The following is a 17560-nucleotide window of genomic DNA, read 5'->3' on the forward strand; positions in this document are numbered from 1 at the left end:
GGGACACATTGCAAAAAGTCTCAACGTCTCCTGACTCTATTTAAACAAGGTCATTCAGAGGAATTCATAGTGGCTAGTATGGCTGTTTTGTGGTGAGTGGGCACTATATACTGGATACCGTCTGCAAACAATCAACCCTTCCTTTGAACTAGAAATTCAAAGACATTTTGTTTTGTTAAACAAGTAACATGCTTTCTACAAATGAAGTAGCATTACAATATCACAATTCTGAGAAGTTTGCCAGCCAGATTCAGTGCTATGGATCAGATCAGCTCCTCCACTCAGCGCTTGACTGAAACATGCCTGAAACTTCTAGCAAATTAATAATACAATCCGTAACCTCGTTAAATCAAATATATTACAACATGCAAATTGCTTTAGTGAATCCCATCCCATGTAAAGGAGCTATGAGTGTGATGAGGAATTATTATACTGAATTACAGATTTCATATCTCGTGATCTGGAATCATGCTCCGCAATAATCAGAGTAGGGTTGTGTGAGAAAACTAATTTATTTAAATTCATTTATTTATGCATTGAAAAGATCTAGGAAATCAACTCATCACTCTGGAATGTCAGTCCTGGTGTGTAACTTGAGAATACAGAGGTGGTGTATATAATGTGAAATGAAATGTATTTATGGACTTCTCACAATGTTTGACTTAATCTGGCCATTTGACTGAATTTGTTTTACCGTGTGATGTTTAGTGATGAGGCCTTATGGCCAAATTCAGACAAACTGTCGGATTGAGTTCAACATGAGTAATAATTTTGTTCTTCTTTGTTCTTCTATGTTGTTATTGTCTCACTGAAGACTGTGCAGGGCATAGTGTAACTGTGGGACCAGCAGGACCCTGAACAACTAACTTACAGCCGTCACTGTCTTCTTATGTGCTTAAAAAACCTCAAATATTTTTTTTAAACCAAGATCAGTGGTGGCCAGTTTTCAAATGAATGTTTTAACAGTCTGCTATTTTTCTTCAAAGCAGCTTGTGTGTATCTATCATGTCGGGGGGCTGTGCCTTCCAAACCCCAGCCTCAGGGGAGTTTTCTTTGTAGACCTTAGCTTGCTTTGCGTCAGAAAATTGAAATAACAATACACAAAATAGCCAGGAAACATTTGACAAGGGCTCTCTGTAACCCAGCAATCTCTGTCAGTTGTATTCTGTCCTCGTAGCTGTTTTTTTAAAAGTTGTGAAATGGAGGCTTTTTGGAATAAAAAAAAAACAATGAGAGGGTTATTCTCTCAAGTGCAGTTGCAACAAAGATATTTATTTATGCAAAGTGTTAACAACTCAGTACATTGAAACAATGTCTCTCTTCTCTCACATTTCAGTCACACAGAGAATAGGAAACAGGGTCACAGGGTTTCTTTCTGATCAGCCATACTGTAGGTTAGAAGAGGTGCTTCCTTTGTGAGATTGTGGACTGAAATAGTTGCTGTTCTGTGGGTTCCCCCTATCACTGCGTCCTTACCTTTTCATTAGTGTTGAATGTAAGTACGACTCAGAAAACCTTCCTGAGATATAGTCTGTTTGTATTGCTTCTTGTATTCCAATCTTCAAAAAGTCAAAGTACCTAATAAAACATTCCATACTTCACTTTCCACTGAAGGCTGAACTTCATGTGTGCAATGGGCCAAGGATGTGTCAGACAGGTCCAGTGTAGCCAAGTCAGAGGTACAGTGTAGCTCATTCAGATACAGCGAATGGAATATGGGGAGCTTTTACCTCACCTCACACAGACCGGTAATGTCTCTGAGGTCAGAGTAATGAAAACAGAATGTCTTTAAGCGAGAAGACTTGTAAAATTACAGGAATGTCTGTTTGCTCAGTTGGGTGGAGTAAGCACTCTCCTGCTCTATGACTGAAAGGACCCTTTGAGGGCACACTCACCTTCGCATTCAGCTGTGCCATTTTACTGGCCAGGAGCTCCATATTTAACACTCCACAGTCCCAATTTATTGGGCCCTCTATTGTGCCCTCTACTGGCACAATCAAACAGTGGCTGTCATTCTACAGTGCAGTACAGCAGTTTAAGTATCTGGTGTAAAGAATGTATTTGCAGTTTGCATGTTGTTAGACATTCACTGTAGTTTATAATCTCCTGAAAATGAGATAATGAATGCAGAGACTAAAAAGGATGCAGGGAAAGAAACAGACAAATTCAGTTAAGTAAGATGAAGAAATAAGAACAATAATCAAAATAATAACACACTTTATTTATTAAGTAATGGTACATTTATGTTGTGATGAGATGACTAAAAACATGATGTTTGTCATTTACTGTGTAAAAATAGCAGTAATTAAAAAGATGTGTTTATTTCACACTAAATGAAAGCCTCCACTTTTATCCAGAACATGTGAAGTCCTATATAAAACACAAAATACATTTATTTAAGTGTTCCTATCAGAGGTATTGATTCATGTAATCAGCACTAATAACTTATTCTTGTGATTTTCTGATACAAACTTTAACTTACACATACTTGATACATCAGAACATACAGTATATATGAGGTATAAAAATATCCACAAGGAGTCTACTGTCACCATTTTCTGCTTTTCCGTAACCAAAACAAAACAAACAAGCAAGAAAAAACAAAACAAAACAAAAACAAAAGTAACTGCATTTAATGTTATGTTGCTCTACCTTGTGAAAAAAATGCCACACTAATTATTTTTCTCCATTTGAAAATTACTGTGCTGTCATATGCTCGTTACACTTAAGGGATGAACACAGGGATTAAACATACAGTAAATCATCACAGTTTCTAGCACATTTGCCACATTTATCTGTGGTAGGGAAGTAGAAATCTTCTTTGGATACACTCATTTTTGAAAAATAGGACACAAGATGTAGACTGAACCTGGTACGTGAAAAAATATAGATAAAAGGATATACAGATATGTCATATCATGAAAAAATGTATTGAACATATTTTACGATTTTCCTAATGGTTTACTAATACATAACTTGACCACTGTTCACCTTTTTCGGATGTAATTTCACATCAAACTGATTTTGATATGTACAGAAACACAAGGGAATGTTTTGAGAGGCTGTCATTGCTTCAAAACATTATCCTACTCAAAGGACCTTACTAGTAGGTTTGCTGATGATGTCTTCACTTGGCTCTATCTACTCGTAGAATCACAGCGCTAGTGACGTTTTACTGGGAGCTATAGCAATATACCCCATGCTTGTGGTGGGGGGATGGAAAACCAAAACTGCGAACCCCAGGTTCTGATGGTCCACAGTTGGCGCGGGGATAACTGATGGGGTATCGGACACTCCCATCAGCCAGCCAGCCTGCATCACACCGATCCAGTCTCATAAATTTCCACGCTGCAAACAACTGACCCACTGTTGCAATGTGACCTCCATCTTCACGGCATGCTTCAGCCGCCTCCGTGAAGTTTAGTTTCTCAGGATGCTCCAGAAAATACACTCTTCCTGCATGGAAATGGCATATTGATCATTGTTAATATTACTTATCAATATTTCAGAGGAAGAAGAAGAAGAAGAAGAAGAAGAAGAGAAAGAAGAATCTTCACTGACAAGAATCATGCATTGATAAAACTGACAAACCATTAAACACAGTATTTAAAATACATGAAATTTGTTTATAACTAATGCACTAATAACATTATATGTTACTTAAATATTATTTGCTACTACATTATTCTTCACTGTCCTGCAGGGGATATTGGCACATATGTAAATGCTCTCACCCCTAAGAGATGAGGAAAAACAGAAAACGTCATAACGATGCAGGTGTCTGTGTCTAAACCCATAGCTGCGGACCCCTGCAGCCATGCTGAGGCCCCCACAGGGCTGTCTGGGCTGGGTAATGGGATACTGCACAGTCCCATCAGCCAGCCAACCAGCATTACACCAATCCAGCCCGTCCTGCCATGCGGAGAACAACTGATCGAACGTCGCCACGGCAGAGTCCTGCTCTGCACATGCCTTCTGTGCTGCTTGGAACGTTAGATGGTAGCGACCATGAGGAGGTTGATATGGGAAAACGACTCCTGGAGATCAATACAGGAAGAGGACATGAAATCACTGTATGATAATGACGGAATCAAGTCATCATTTGAGCTTTTCACATGGCCTATTTAATTAATGAATAAATGCATCTCTAGGGCCTGGGCCGAGTTTGCTTGTCTCGGACACTGGCTTCAGCTTCTGGGCCAGCTCACTTGTTCTAGCAGAGTCTTAAACTAAAATTATGGAATAAGCTAATCATTTCGTTATGTACCACACAAAGAAACGTGATCACGGGTGGCATTATACACCTCTGAGCTCCAGATCCACGGTCGCGCTCTCGTCCTCTAGCCCATCAATGACTTCACAGCGGTAGCGCCCACTGTCCTTCAGCCGCACGTCCGTGAGGAGCAAAGATATTTGTCCCGGGTGCAGCTGCTGCAAGTGCGCGCGGTCTTTAAATTCACCGTAACTACGGTGCTTATGGCCAATAGCAACCAGAACGTCCGACTCATGCTCCTCAGAAGGGGGTAGCCAAGACCACTTCACCCGAATCTTGCGAGGTGTGTTCAAAACCGGGTCATACCAGTAACGACAGGGCAGGGTAACGTTACTGCCCCGAACCGCAAACACGGACTGCACTTCAGATTCAACATGAAGTTTTACTCCATTGAAGTGAACTGCAACAAGGGCAACACAGAAAATACAGGTTATACATGAGTAACCCCTGTGTGAGAGAAGAATGGTCTTTCGAAAATAGAGAGGTTTTTAGGACAAAGACGTACTTTCTCCGTTGCCGTTGCCATTCAGAAGCTCTTGGTAGAAGAAACCGTTTGACGAATTTGAATATACGAGGTGGGGGATCAGCGTTAACAGGATGGCCAACAGGTGGCGTGAGGTCGCCATCGGAGCCTGCCCATTACCGTAAAACAGATCAGTTGTTCAACTAACGATTATAATGATATTTAAAAAAACACATATTAAGAAAATGCACCAGATTTCAGGTTAAGACGAGTGCAGCCTAGTCACTAGAGCATGTAACAGTGTAGTTTACTTTGATCTGTGCCCCTACTAACAACATGTATACGTACATCATGACACACAGTTTAGTGTATTGCACACGCCACATAAGAAATAAAAAATTCGGATAATTGTTTTCAAGGTGTTTCAGTCAAATCTACAAACCAAAATTGCAAATACCTTGTATAAGGTTCTTAGTTCGTGTCGAGTTTCCTTTTGGTTCAAATATTTTATTTTACTTACATATTTTAATTTTAACATTGCTGAATATATGAATTGGTCACTAAAGTGTTTTAATTGATTCATAGACTTCAATATAACATGTAATATTGGTCAACATGTATGTTCTGTTTCCATGTCTGTTACAATTTTTCCTTTTAAGGCTCGCACCTGTATGAACACCTGTATCAGTCGCAGCATACTGGTAACGCTGCATATAAAGAGGACAGTTTCTTCCAAATATATGTTCGACAAGTGAGTGAAGAAATTACTTACGGATTAGACTCACTCAGATTTGGACTGGTTTTTCAATCTGATAGGTTATCAGAAGTGGAACGGAGTGGAGTCACAGATGCTAAAATCCCAGTTGAGGGTAGAAGAAAGCGACGAAGAAAGGTAACGCCGATTCCCGTGTGCTGACGCTTGTTTTTAAAGGGGTAGTCAATTTGACGCAAAAATGGATGGAGAATGACAACAATAATGAAAAAAGATAACACCTTTCAGGAGAATCGTGTTGTATTAAAAAAAAAGATACATACGTTTGAAATCAAATCATTAACTGCTCGAAAGTTCGTAATGTTGTTTAAAATGAATCTATTTTCAGTTCAGAGCAGCTAGGTCCTCTCAGTCCCATTGTATTTGGTCCCAGTAGGGCCCCGTTATCACACCACCAACTACAATGACCTCATAACTGTGTCCTCTGATCTCACCCAGTACACCCCAAGCACACTGTGAACATATGCTGATCAGACACAGACTCGATCGGGGGAAAACAAAAAACAAAACAAAAAAAAACTTCCCTGAATGGAGGCAGCTGTTTCTGTAGATAGTTGGTGAACCTCCGTTATTAATTCCTCCCTCTGTTCTTAAACAGAACCATTATCCTGTTTGAGGGGCAAAGCCAATATACTGAGAAAGCAGATGAAAGCATTTGCTTCAGGCCAGACATACCGTGGTGGTGTGGACAGACCAGGGAGCGGTTTTAGGGTGTAATTTGTGCAGGAGCACTGTGCTCTGAAAGTCTGCATGAATTCGAATGTGGGGCAGACAAATAGGGTTCGAGCCACGAAACATTCTTCTACAGACAAGGGTTTAACAGCTGAGTGGCAGACTTATGATATTTAAGTGTCAAAATTTGAGAGTTTCAGAGACATTTATGCGATTAAAAATCTACATGAAACATTATTCTAAATATAATCACTGGACATAAAACACAGAAGCTTGTAGGCAGTGTGATATTTCTAAGTCTTGAGCCAATTGTAACTAAGGATTAAAATAAGATTTAAATCTATTGGATGTTTTAACGATAGCAGTAATAAGATGGAAGTTGTATGACTTGAACTGTGTTATAACATACTAGTAAATGTTTTAATGTACTCAGCAATAATGTCCTTCCACTGTGGACTGTGTTATGCTGAGAATATCAAGATTTAAAACAGTTTCCACAGTGCATATCTTCTTGCAGTTCTCTGAAGCTGATCTATAGATAATCTAGCTGTTCCCAAAGACTGCTGTTTTGGGAAGGAATATAACAATCAATGACCTCATATGTGCACACGCCTTATCTTACACAAAAACCTCACACACTGTCATATGTTTACATAAAGGTAAAGTTTGAGGTCATGCACTTACACACACATACTCCACAGAGTGTTTATCCAGTTAAAACAAAAAGAAAAAGAAAAAAAAGAAAACACAACATGGCTCTTTACATCATATAGGATCAGTGGGAGTTTCTTTATTTGTAACAATTGTTAATGACAGACATTTAAAAATGTACAAAATATTTTTCTATTTTTATCAAAATCTGGTTGTTTAGGAGAGCTAGTACAGACGATGGAATAATATGAGAGGAACTGTGAACACACTGGAATATAAATGAAGTATAACGCCAGTGAAACAGGACCATATTTGATATATGGGAACATGCATTAGATGTTTATCTGTAAATCTGCTATGAATATGAGCTAACAATTTGAAACAAAAAATACCCCTCCCCCACAAAACCCCACAGTACAATGGAACTGGTTCAATGAAATCAGATTGTTTAATTTCCATGTCAAATTTCAAAATCAACCTTATTGCACAATCCCTGATTAATAAATCATGTTCTATTCCTAAGAAAAAAAAAATGGCTTTCTGCCTTGATGCTTTGAAGTGATGACGTCCTCTCATAGCTGTTCAAAGGTTCCTTATGTATTCATCAGTCTTCAAAAGGCTGTGGAGAGGCTCTTGTACACAGCTGTTTATGTGGTGGGATTCTGCCTGTGTTGTTAATGAGCTCAGAGGCACAGTTAGGTCAGCTAGAGGTGGAGCTCTTAGACTGATATGACATTAGTCTCAGTGCTTAGGACATGTCAGGACAGGCAGATTTACAGCTACACAGACCAGGAATGTGGATGTGACCGTGTGACCACCGTTATGTGGTCTAACCAAACCTCACTATATCAACATTATGTGAGTGGCATTTCCACGGTTAAAAATGTTTGTAATCTATATAAGATATGCCATATGTGTGTGAGGTTGTGTGAAGGTGAGATCTTTATCACTCAATGGTATGACAGCATGGTAAGCAAATCTAAATGAATCCTGAAATGTCTATATAAAATATTAGAAATACATATGGAATTATAATTAAGCAGATTAAACTGGATGTTTGTGATTTGGCATATCTAGAGTCTGTTATCAATAGCAGAATGACCATATTTCAAAGTTGAGCAGTGCCGAGGCAACTACAAATTGCTAACATTTCAACACAAATAATTCATGTAACAAGCTAAGATCTGAAGCATTAGCAGTACAAAATATGTCTCTCAGTGAAATTACAGACACAAGAAAAAGAAAACAGTACAAGTTAATTTTCATAATTGAGCCAAAAGCCCAGTAAATCTAAAACTAATGCGTGTCATAACACACACAGGTGTGTGTATGTGTGAGTGTGTGTGTGTGTGTGTGTGTATGTATTTAACAACTGACCCTAAACACGGTTCCTAATCATCACAGCCCAGGAGCTCCATCCTCAGAGTGATCCTCTCCTGCCACTCCCATGGCAGAAAACGCACATATCGTGCAAAAAACGGTCTATCAAACATGTTCTTTTTATGCGTGTTGTTGTCAGTGTTTCCTTGGAAAATCTGGGAGGGACAAAAAGGAAATTCAGTTATTAATTATGTTGTTAACAAACACACTGAATGTCAACAGCAGACGTGGGGGTAGTGGGTTTCACACACATTATTATACCATTTTCTGGGCACATGTAAATAATTTACCACAAAATGGACAACAGAGCTAAGAGCTATAAAGAGTACGAACAGCAAACATGATCAGACTCCCAGCTGGAAGCCACTGCAACATAACAGCTTCTCTTCAGAATTACAGTACAACCAAACTAAAATTCAATTACAGTTGTCAACACAATGCAACAATAAGCTTTTTCTAAGAAATGAGCATCAAAACAGAGAAAAAACCCCCCCAAAAACAAGATCCCTAAAGACCATGTGTCGACACTGGCGTGAAAACAGGAAACTGGCTGGGTTGTGCAGAGGGATTCAGTGGTAGGTGGAGATCCTCTGTAGCCACATACTGAGGTTTAAAAACCATGTCAACACACTTACCCATGAGTTTCTCAAGACATCTGGTCATATGGGGACATTTCAAATTAAAAAACAATCATGAAATCACAGCTGTAAAATGTTTTTTTTTTTCTTTCACTGACCTTATCTGTCCTGGTGGTTTCATCTTTCAGCACAGTCCACGACTGTCCGTCATCACTATGCGCGATTTTGAAAGCTGACACGTACTGAACAATGCCAAAGTCTTTAGCTCCCTGTGTTATAATGCCCGTAATTCGTTTAGGGCTTTGTAAGTCCACCTAAAACCAAATCAGATGATGAACATCCCAAGATGAATAAACAAATGCTTCAATAAACAACACTAAAGTAATGACAGTTCTTATTTTGCTAAAAGGTGAAATCTTAGCTCTCTAACCAATGGGAATGACGTGATCACTACGTGAATGACATTTTTTTTTATGTCAGTAAGGTGTAGTCTGCAGAACTCCAGCATTCACCTGGAGCCACTGTGAGCGGTTGTTGCTGGCAGCCGACCAGGCGTTGGTCTTGCTCTGTTTGTCCAGACGGGCGTAGTGGGGGTGCCATGTAAAAGCATCGATACCCCACGTCTGGAAGGAACCTGAGGCTGAGAGCTGATCGTCTGAGATGAGACGGGATTTCATACCCAGCGGCTCAGTGCAACCTGCCGTATTTGAGTACACTGTGAACAAGAGTCAAGACAGCAAGGTGGAAATTAAAGAGAAAAGAGCAAGAGCGATAGACCCATGTCCACTTAGCCAAGCACTGAAAGACATGCAACCGTGCCACAGAACTAATGGTAAAACTGAAAATAAAAAGAGACAGAGGCATGAAGCAGAATTAAGTTCACCAAAGATACTCATTAGCGTGCCAGCTAATGAGAACAGATATCAGAGGAGCAAGAGAGAGAGAGAAGCAATCTTAAGAAATGCCATCTCAACATCTTAACTGGGGAGTTCATGCAACTCTTATCAAAACCATAAAATGTCCATATAACATCAAATATCTAAAAACATCTTACTGAAAAATCTGAAAAAAAATAAAAAATAAAAAAAAATAAACAAACAGCAGTTATAGTAATGTTCCATAACTACATGCAGTGGTCTTATCTAATTATGCTGATAATAAGCGATAAAACCAACAGGGCAAAGGGCATACACAAGCACAGTGGTTATTTGCTTGTTTTCTTCTGTTTCAGTCTGCATTTTACAGAGCTGGCAGAGAAACACTAGATGTTTTTTTTCTCTGCTGGCTCTGAAAAAACAAACTGACCTTAACAAGTGTGTAATTTTGGTTTTCGAACGTGTGCTTCCCCGTGTTGCTTTTTATCACCTGACTGAAATATATAATTACCATTAAGTTCGCAACCCACAAGTTCCATGCGTAGAGTGCAGGCTTTCCGGCAGACCACTGGGATGATACGGATGTACTGGGCAACTATGGGCGGCTCAAACAGGTTGGTCTTGGTGCTGTCATTATCTGTATTACCCACAAACACCTGGAGTAATGATAGAAATAAAAACAGTGAATTCTCAGTTCCAGATACAAGAGCTTGAACGACCAGATACGTCCACAGTGACTATAGATAAACCAATGATGACTCACTTTATCTTTTCTCTGGCCCTCAGCTTTGTATATCACATACGTTTTGCCATCAAAACTAGATGCCACTTTAAAAGCTTTGATGAACTCTGCCGTCCCCATGCGACTGGCACCCTGTGTGATGATGCCAGTGAGACGCATCTTCCTCTGCATATCAATCTGAAACACAGGGCACTTGCTCACTATACAAGACAGTGAACCTCTAACCATATGAGTACAATCCATTTATTACTAAATTTAGTCATATGTGGGCATATGAAAGTAAGCCATGGGGTTCTCTGCGGACTGGCTTTAGTATATAAGCGCTAACTAAATAACTTCATTCAGCTTAGTCATATGAGTAAGGTTAAGCTTGTAACAAACATCAGTGTGGGGGGCAAATATGAGAGACCGTGACCTCAGTCTGACCTCTATCCAGGGATTTTTGTCTTGTGGATCGGAGCTCCAAGCATTCACAATGCCCTGGTTATTGAGTCTGGCCAATTCAGGGCCCCAACGCTGCAGACCCATAATGCCAAAGTGAACGGAGGAGGCAGAAATCTGAGACTCGTCTATACCGCCTCCCTCCATTCCCAGAAGGGAGGTGCAACCTATTAAATGCAGACACACAAACAAAGACACATTACCTACCAAACAGCTTATAATACCAGAGAAAATAAAGTGTCTCTTTGTGACCTCACTGAGAAACGTATTTAGAACCAAATATTCGTGGCCTGTTTAAAATTAAACATGATAATTCCCATTGCTGACACTCACGTAGCTGGCACTGTTTCCCCACATAAGGAGAGGGGCAGTGGCAGGAATAGTCTCCATCCAGGTCTCGACACAGGCCACCATTCTTACAGGGTTCGCTGGCGCAATCATTCACATCTGTGTCAGAAAATCACATACAAATCATCATCAGCATTACTGTGAGTTTGTACCGAATCTTCTCTCAAGCAGCAAAGCATCGATGACCAAGAGGAAAGAAAAAAACAACAAAACAGAATCAGTTCTTAGTCCAATAACTGCCTGTAAGTATTTCAAAGAAAACAACAATGCCCTGAGTTTCCATCTGCTATCCTGATGAGTGAGGTTGAAATGCCTGAGAGGTTTTGGAGGTAAAACAGTGATTACTCTGGGAGAACAGGGACAGGTGGCCGAGCTGCAGCTGCTATGTGTGAAAAAAAGACTTGGCGACTGAGATGGAAAGAGGTACAATACAGTGACTGTCTGACTGTGTGCAGGTGCTCTGTACTTCCCTATTTTATACACACACAGACACACACACACACACACACACAACGGCAATGGAATTTGGGTCTCTGTGCACTGATGTAAGTGTATTTATGTCCTAGTCCACAGACTCACTTACTGTTGTAGGGCTTCATCAGTATGTCTGAGTTAAACACAAGTTATTTACCAATCTCAATCTCAAGGCTTTTCACACCTAGCTCCAGATGGTGAAATCAGATGCCTTTCAAACACCTTTCAAATCTCTCTCAGATTTAATCACTAACTTCACTTTACTTGTTTGTATTTTAGATGCAAAATGTATATTTAAAAAACTGGACTCAGTAAAGCGCTAAAACCATCCATGATCCTTGGACTGGTTCTTAGTACTAGCTTTTGTGTGCTGAGATGTGCTGATTTAAATGTCTACCAAATGACATACATGTAAATATAATTTGCTTTACATTCATACAGATGTAACCAACTCTCCTGTTGGATTCAGTGTTGCAGCCCTTGTCAGTCAGGCATACAAGCTCCAGAGAGTCAGGGTATTTTGGACTACTGAATAACTGAAGGTTGGAATCCATTGAGCCTGATAAAGTGTAGAACAGAATCCCGCAGTAAATCTGATCTAGATGATGAATGTTAATTCCATGGTACACTGTGTTATTGGGATTGTTGTATTGTTGGAACCAGAATGATGGGACTAAACACTCTATCCACTTTTATTGACTGGTGCGCATGTTTCAGTCTTGGTGAAACTTAGGTGACATCTACATGTTTTCCTGACTAACTCCGGGACTCTGATTAGGTTATTTAATTACTCTCCACCTCCCATGCTCAACAATCCCTACTCTTGGGGCACAGGTATGTGTGTGTCTATAAGATGAATACCCAGAGGCCTCTGTTTGGGTGCGTATCACTACTCTGCCTTTACTTATGTGTACTGTAATTCCAAAAGCATCAGACCCATGTACATTAAGCTGTAACAGAGCAAAACTCTCCACTTGACCTTTTCAACTTCATTTCACTACCATCTGGTACCTTCAAACTGCAGTGTTTATTATAGGGACGGTATTCTATGAACTACTGTAATCATTAGACACATTCACATCGTTTCTAAGGAGGCTTTGGAAGAAAACAGCCCCAAAACTTAAAAGTCAAGATAAAAGTAAAAATTACATTCTTAAAGTTTAAATTTGCTGTGTGTTAACACTGTGAATTTATATCTGATTCTATGTAGACTTATATATGGACTTGATGTGCTGGTATAAACAAATTTCAGCGCTTTGCTTATTGATGAATTCATAATGATGCTCCACGGAGGGCAAGGGTTAAACTGAAATCTTTGTAAATATCTTAATTGAAACGGTTGAAAATGTCCAGAATGAAATCTCACTCGTAGCAGCCCACTTACTTCCTTGCTGTTTGTCTCGTCTGTATGTTTTTCCACAGTTTGCTATTATCTCCACAAGAGGGCTTCTTACACTTCCCTCAGCTAAGACAGGCACTCAAGACAAAGCAGGGCCCCTTCATTCCAATTTTAACCTCTCCTTGGAGAACAGTAAACGCACATGACGTTTTTCATATTTGCTGCTTCACCAGGTTGTTATTTAAGAAAGTCCTCAATAAATACACCCTAAGTAACAGTCATGGTCACTGTTGCAAGAGAACTCGATTATTATAGCTTGGAACAGACTGCCTGTGTTTATCACGGCTTTGGAAGCCCAAACATGACACGCAAAGACTATAATCTAAGAGACAGACAGATACCATTTAAACACCAGCACCAACTGGAGCTAAGAGGATTGGTAGGCAACCAACAACACCACAACCCCGCCCCTTGACTTTGTTAGACACACACACATGCGAATACACACAGTGGATGTGTGTTGGACTGACACTATAAACAATTCAGGAAACTTGTTTGTGTACACAAACTTAAGTTGTTGTTTACAGATATTTTGCGAGGCTCAGTGTATTCTAGAAAAGATATTACACAGTTGCCATTACACACAAATGCTCCAAATGTCTGTGGATGGCTAGCACAAATAAACTTTTACAAGGGTAAGTGATGACCGTGAACTGTGTCGAACTGAATTCTGCCTTTCTGCTTTATGTTATAGCATTAGGTAAAGAGGACCAAGAACAAAACCTCTTAGACTGAATGAAACCCTGGCTAATTCAGACTGTGGGAGTCTCAGCAGAGATGTTTTAGGCTGAGAAAAAGATTCTTAAAGCAGGGCCCAGAATCTATGCCAGGACTTGCTGAAAATCCAGCTGCTGCTTAAAGGGCTTTTATTTCCAACAAATTAACAGGCTAAAGAAAGTCCTTTTAGTCCCAGTATTCATTAAAGGAGCAGACAAGCACAACACCGCCATTCAGGATTTACTTATGAGATTAAACTTTTAAAATCAGCAAAGATTTCCTATGGAAATGAAACCGAACTGTTCTTTAGTCAGCGCCAAATGTGTTAAAGGGAATGTATCTTTACAAAGGCATCTGAGCATGTTTTGGAAAGGATTTGTAAAAATATCAGCATTTACACACATATAGCAGACACAGACACACGCACACATGCACACACACAATTTAAAGCTTAAAAGTTACTGCCCACAGTAAACCACAGAAATGGCAGAGAGAACTGGGCGTGCCTAAATTTTTTTTTTTTTAACTGTAACTAAAACAATACCATTTTTGGTGTTTAAAACCAAACACATATTTCTAGAAATGACTTCAGTAAGCCCAGAACATTTAGACAGAAAACAGCTGATGGGTTAATATACATAATATGCTGGGCTTGTACACTACTGCTGTATCTGTGAGGGCATTAGTCATGTAGGAATGTTTATTCTGTGTGTTACACTCTGTGTTTTTAACTGCCATGGAAAAATACAGCCAGCGTCACAGATCATAACAAGCATCATAGGTTCCTTGCTTAACTGTGCATACCACATGTGTTTACATGTCTGGTTTCTCAAAGCAGGGCCAAGTACTGAGGGACTGCCTCAACACTCTGCAAAAGTAATACGCTGTTGAAATGCTAAGAAACCATAGCAAAACCAAAGACAGAGTGAATCATCTCCTGGAAACCTGCGGCAAAGGAGGTTTAATCAGAAGGGAGTGATTCATCAACTGAAAACAGGACTGAGCAGAAAACATGTTGCGCTGAATATCTGAAGATCTGAAGGCAAAAAGGCCAATAAAAAAAAAAAAAGACGAGAAAGGAATATGATCCAAAGCTATGAGGACGTTCAGCCACACCCTGTGTTAATGATTTGTATGGTGTGATACTCACTGATCTGACAATGCACGCCCTCAAAGCCTGGCTGGCATTTACAGACATACTCATTGAAGACATCTCCTCTTCTGGTATGAGTGATTATCTCACACTGCCCATCATTCTTACATGGGCTTGGGCTGCAGGGGCCTGAGGGGGAAATTACAGATTAAAATACACCCTCTACATAGCAACTGTGAGTTCTAGTTATTAACTAATCAATTAACTAATTATCATTATTATTATTATTACACATTTTAGTATCAGTATAATCCAAGAATAAATGGAACTATGGGAACACTCAAAACTCAAAGAAAGCTCCAAATGACACCTATATAATTAAGTAGAATTGGATGTAACACGGTATTTATGAATTGAATTCACAACGGAAAAAATCAACCCTCAAAAAATATGCTCTGTAGTAATGTTCAAATCCGGATGAATCTTAACTGACAGTTTCTAATACACATAGTGTAGTATATGCATATTCAGATAAATTTTTAGACATTCCATGGGCTATACTAACCTGTGTTTGGCAAATGTTCAAACATCATTTATATCATTATAGAGTGAGTGGGTTTTGTGAATACCATTTTCAGTGGCATTGCAGGTGTCTCCAGTAAATCCATCAGCGCAGATGCAGAAGAAGGGTTCCTCTCCGACCCCAGTCACACATGTACCTCCATTATGGCAGAGATTCACCTCACAGTAGTCTCCTGCATGGGCACACACAGATAAAGGGCAGTCAGTATTGACAACACACAAACGGGTGGTAACTCTAGGACTCCAGCTCCTTTTAACATCCTATTTGTTTTCACTGACAAGCAGTTCATCTGTCACTGGATGGCAAGCATTACTGCTGGAAGACTAGTATCTAAAAGGGGAATGTGTCTCCTTCACTCTGTACCACACAAAGCCCGATAATAAGCTTAGTGTGCCCAAATGGCTCCTAAACAGAAACATTCTGAGATAAACATAAATCTCAAAACCAATTCAGTTTTCTCCAAGTGTGATGGGTGTGTGTAAAGTGTAAAGGTGAGTTGAGTTCAGTTTCTCAGAGACAGACTTCTCTAAACATGAGTAATGAGTTATACAACCTGGCTTCTCACAAGCTGGGGGGATTTGTGCCGAGTACGTGCTCTGATCTTATTAACACACAGAGAGGGGAGGGGAAAGATAACTCAAACACACACTGTAGGGATAAAACTGCTATATCACTACATATTCGTTTATAAATAGTATTATAGTAGATAGCTATAGCTGTATGATTATCTGAAGTTAAATCTTTCCTCTTCACTGATGTTCCTTATTACATAACCCTCTCTGGCAGCCGAGTACTGTTTAAGTTTTGAAGGGAAACATACTAAAAGTGTCTGACAGAGTGGAACAAACTATCAAGCACTTTGGTAAACAGCTTACACAAGGGAATCACACAAAGGTGACAGCAGTTAACTCAAAGATTTCAAAATGGAACGAAACAGTTGCCTACTCTTCTATAGTAGCGGTCCCCTGTTCAAAATAAATCAGTTTTAAGGCATATTGGCACACAGTCGCGTCACAGTCTAATAACAATGGTCTGTTTAATGGAAGTGATGAAGTCTGCATCATAATAGTGACCTTAGGGGCTGTATGAATGAAACTTCATAAGATAACAGTAGGTGAAACGGGGCGTATGGATGTGACAGTGCACGCAGAATGATGATGCCCACGCGTCCTTGGTACATCATGACAAGAACAATGCTTAGAACTAGAAAATGATGGGTGCTCTACGCCATTTTTAAGTCACTTGTAAAATGGTTTGAATACTGAATGTATTCTTAAAAAGTAAGCAATTTAAACGTAAAAGCAACTGGAAGAAATCTGTTACATCCGAATGTTCTGCAGACTTCTTCTTCTCATTTGATGCCGGGACAGTCATCGGCGGTGTTTCAAGTAAGTACCTCACTCATTGTAACAGACCTTTCAAATAACGGGTTTTAGGTCCAAATCACAGTTTAACGATTAAACAGGTCTGTGTCCCAAATACGTCTTTCATAACGTGCATTAGTGGAGCGGTCCAATGAGACTGAAGTTCTGCTGGATCAATATTAACCCAAACCACATATTAATGAGTTCATTGTATGTACTTAAGACAGCAATGAAAGAAGAAAGACTCACCATTCACAATCCACACAGAACCAATGAGTAACCAGACGGCAAACACTGAAGATCGCAGAGAATTTAGATATTTCATTTCCATGGCACCACAGGAGACTATTCCAAGTTTCCTTGCGTTTACTTTTCTCAACTACTGCGCTGACGTCAGGGAATCAGGAGTTCATGAACGCGCTAATTGGCACAAACACCAATGTAGTCCCCACATTCACAGACACGGGACCATTTCTAAAACAGACGGTGGATGCTGCCGCCAGCTGGATGTAGTGAAGTGTTGTGGTCCCTTCCGATCTTTCTCCCATTTATTTTTGAAAATCATCAGACATGTGATTGAAGAGTTAGTTTTCTGTTGGTCAGCGAACCATAGTATTTTAATTGTCCTCTTTTCCGGGCACAATTTACAGACGGGACCAGATCATTCCTGAATCCACTTTGCTGGAGATGGACATGATGACCCCGATTCTATTTTCATCTCTGTTGAAGTCGATC

General features: G+C 39.8%; 2 protein-coding genes across 2 annotated transcripts; both read right to left on the reverse strand.

Annotated features, from left to right (window-relative positions):
* Nucleotides 1-3172: 3172 nt before the first annotated feature.
* Nucleotides 3173-4899, reverse strand: LOC115830128 (hyaluronan and proteoglycan link protein 3-like). The gene is made up of 4 exons (XM_030794176.1): nt 4779-4899; nt 4305-4673; nt 3735-4037; nt 3173-3456 (listed from the first exon to the last, which is right to left on the reverse strand). The coding sequence occupies exons 1-4, from the start codon at nt 4897-4899 to the stop codon at nt 3173-3175; spliced, it is 1077 nt and encodes a 358-aa protein (XP_030650036.1).
* Nucleotides 4900-8222: 3323 nt separating this feature from the next.
* mfge8a (milk fat globule EGF and factor V/VIII domain containing a) lies at nt 8223-17520 on the reverse strand. The gene is made up of 10 exons (XM_030794177.1): nt 17478-17520; nt 15508-15633; nt 14936-15067; nt 11181-11294; nt 10833-11014; nt 10428-10583; nt 10176-10320; nt 9302-9504; nt 8948-9103; nt 8223-8366 (listed from the first exon to the last, which is right to left on the reverse strand). The coding sequence occupies exons 1-10, from the start codon at nt 17518-17520 to the stop codon at nt 8223-8225; spliced, it is 1401 nt and encodes a 466-aa protein (XP_030650037.1).
* Between the last annotated feature and the right edge of the window lie 40 nt (nt 17521-17560).

This window comes from Chanos chanos, chromosome 2, assembly GCF_902362185.1.
Source record: "Chanos chanos chromosome 2, fChaCha1.1, whole genome shotgun sequence".
NCBI classification, from domain to species: domain Eukaryota; kingdom Metazoa; phylum Chordata; class Actinopteri; order Gonorynchiformes; family Chanidae; genus Chanos; species Chanos chanos.

What these genes read in the sequence shown, in the direction of transcription:
- LOC115830128 (XM_030794176.1), bottom strand. Translation starts at nt 4,899, where the DNA reads ATGGCGACCTCACGCCACCTGTTGGCCATCCTGTTAACGCTGATCCCC. An exon ending in CGTGGATCTGGAGCTCAGAG is followed by an intron (nt 4,038 to 4,304) that starts GTGTATAATGCC and finishes ATTGATCTCCAG; the next exon opens with GAGTCGTTTTCCCATATCAA. An exon ending in TTTTTCCTCATCTCTTAGGG is followed by an intron (nt 3,457 to 3,734) that starts GTGAGAGCATTT and finishes ATTTCCATGCAG; the next exon opens with GAAGAGTGTATTTTCTGGAG.
- mfge8a (XM_030794177.1), bottom strand. Translation starts at nt 17,520, where the DNA reads ATGTCCATCTCCAGCAAAGTGGATTCAGGAATGATCTGGTCCC. An exon ending in CTGCAATGCCACTGAAAATG is followed by an intron (nt 15,068 to 15,507) that starts GTATTCACAAAA and finishes TTTCCCCCTCAG; the next exon opens with GCCCCTGCAGCCCAAGCCCA. An exon ending in ACCGCTCACAGTGGCTCCAG is followed by an intron (nt 9,104 to 9,301) that starts GTGAATGCTGGA and finishes ATTTGGTTTTAG; the next exon opens with GTGGACTTACAAAGCCCTAA.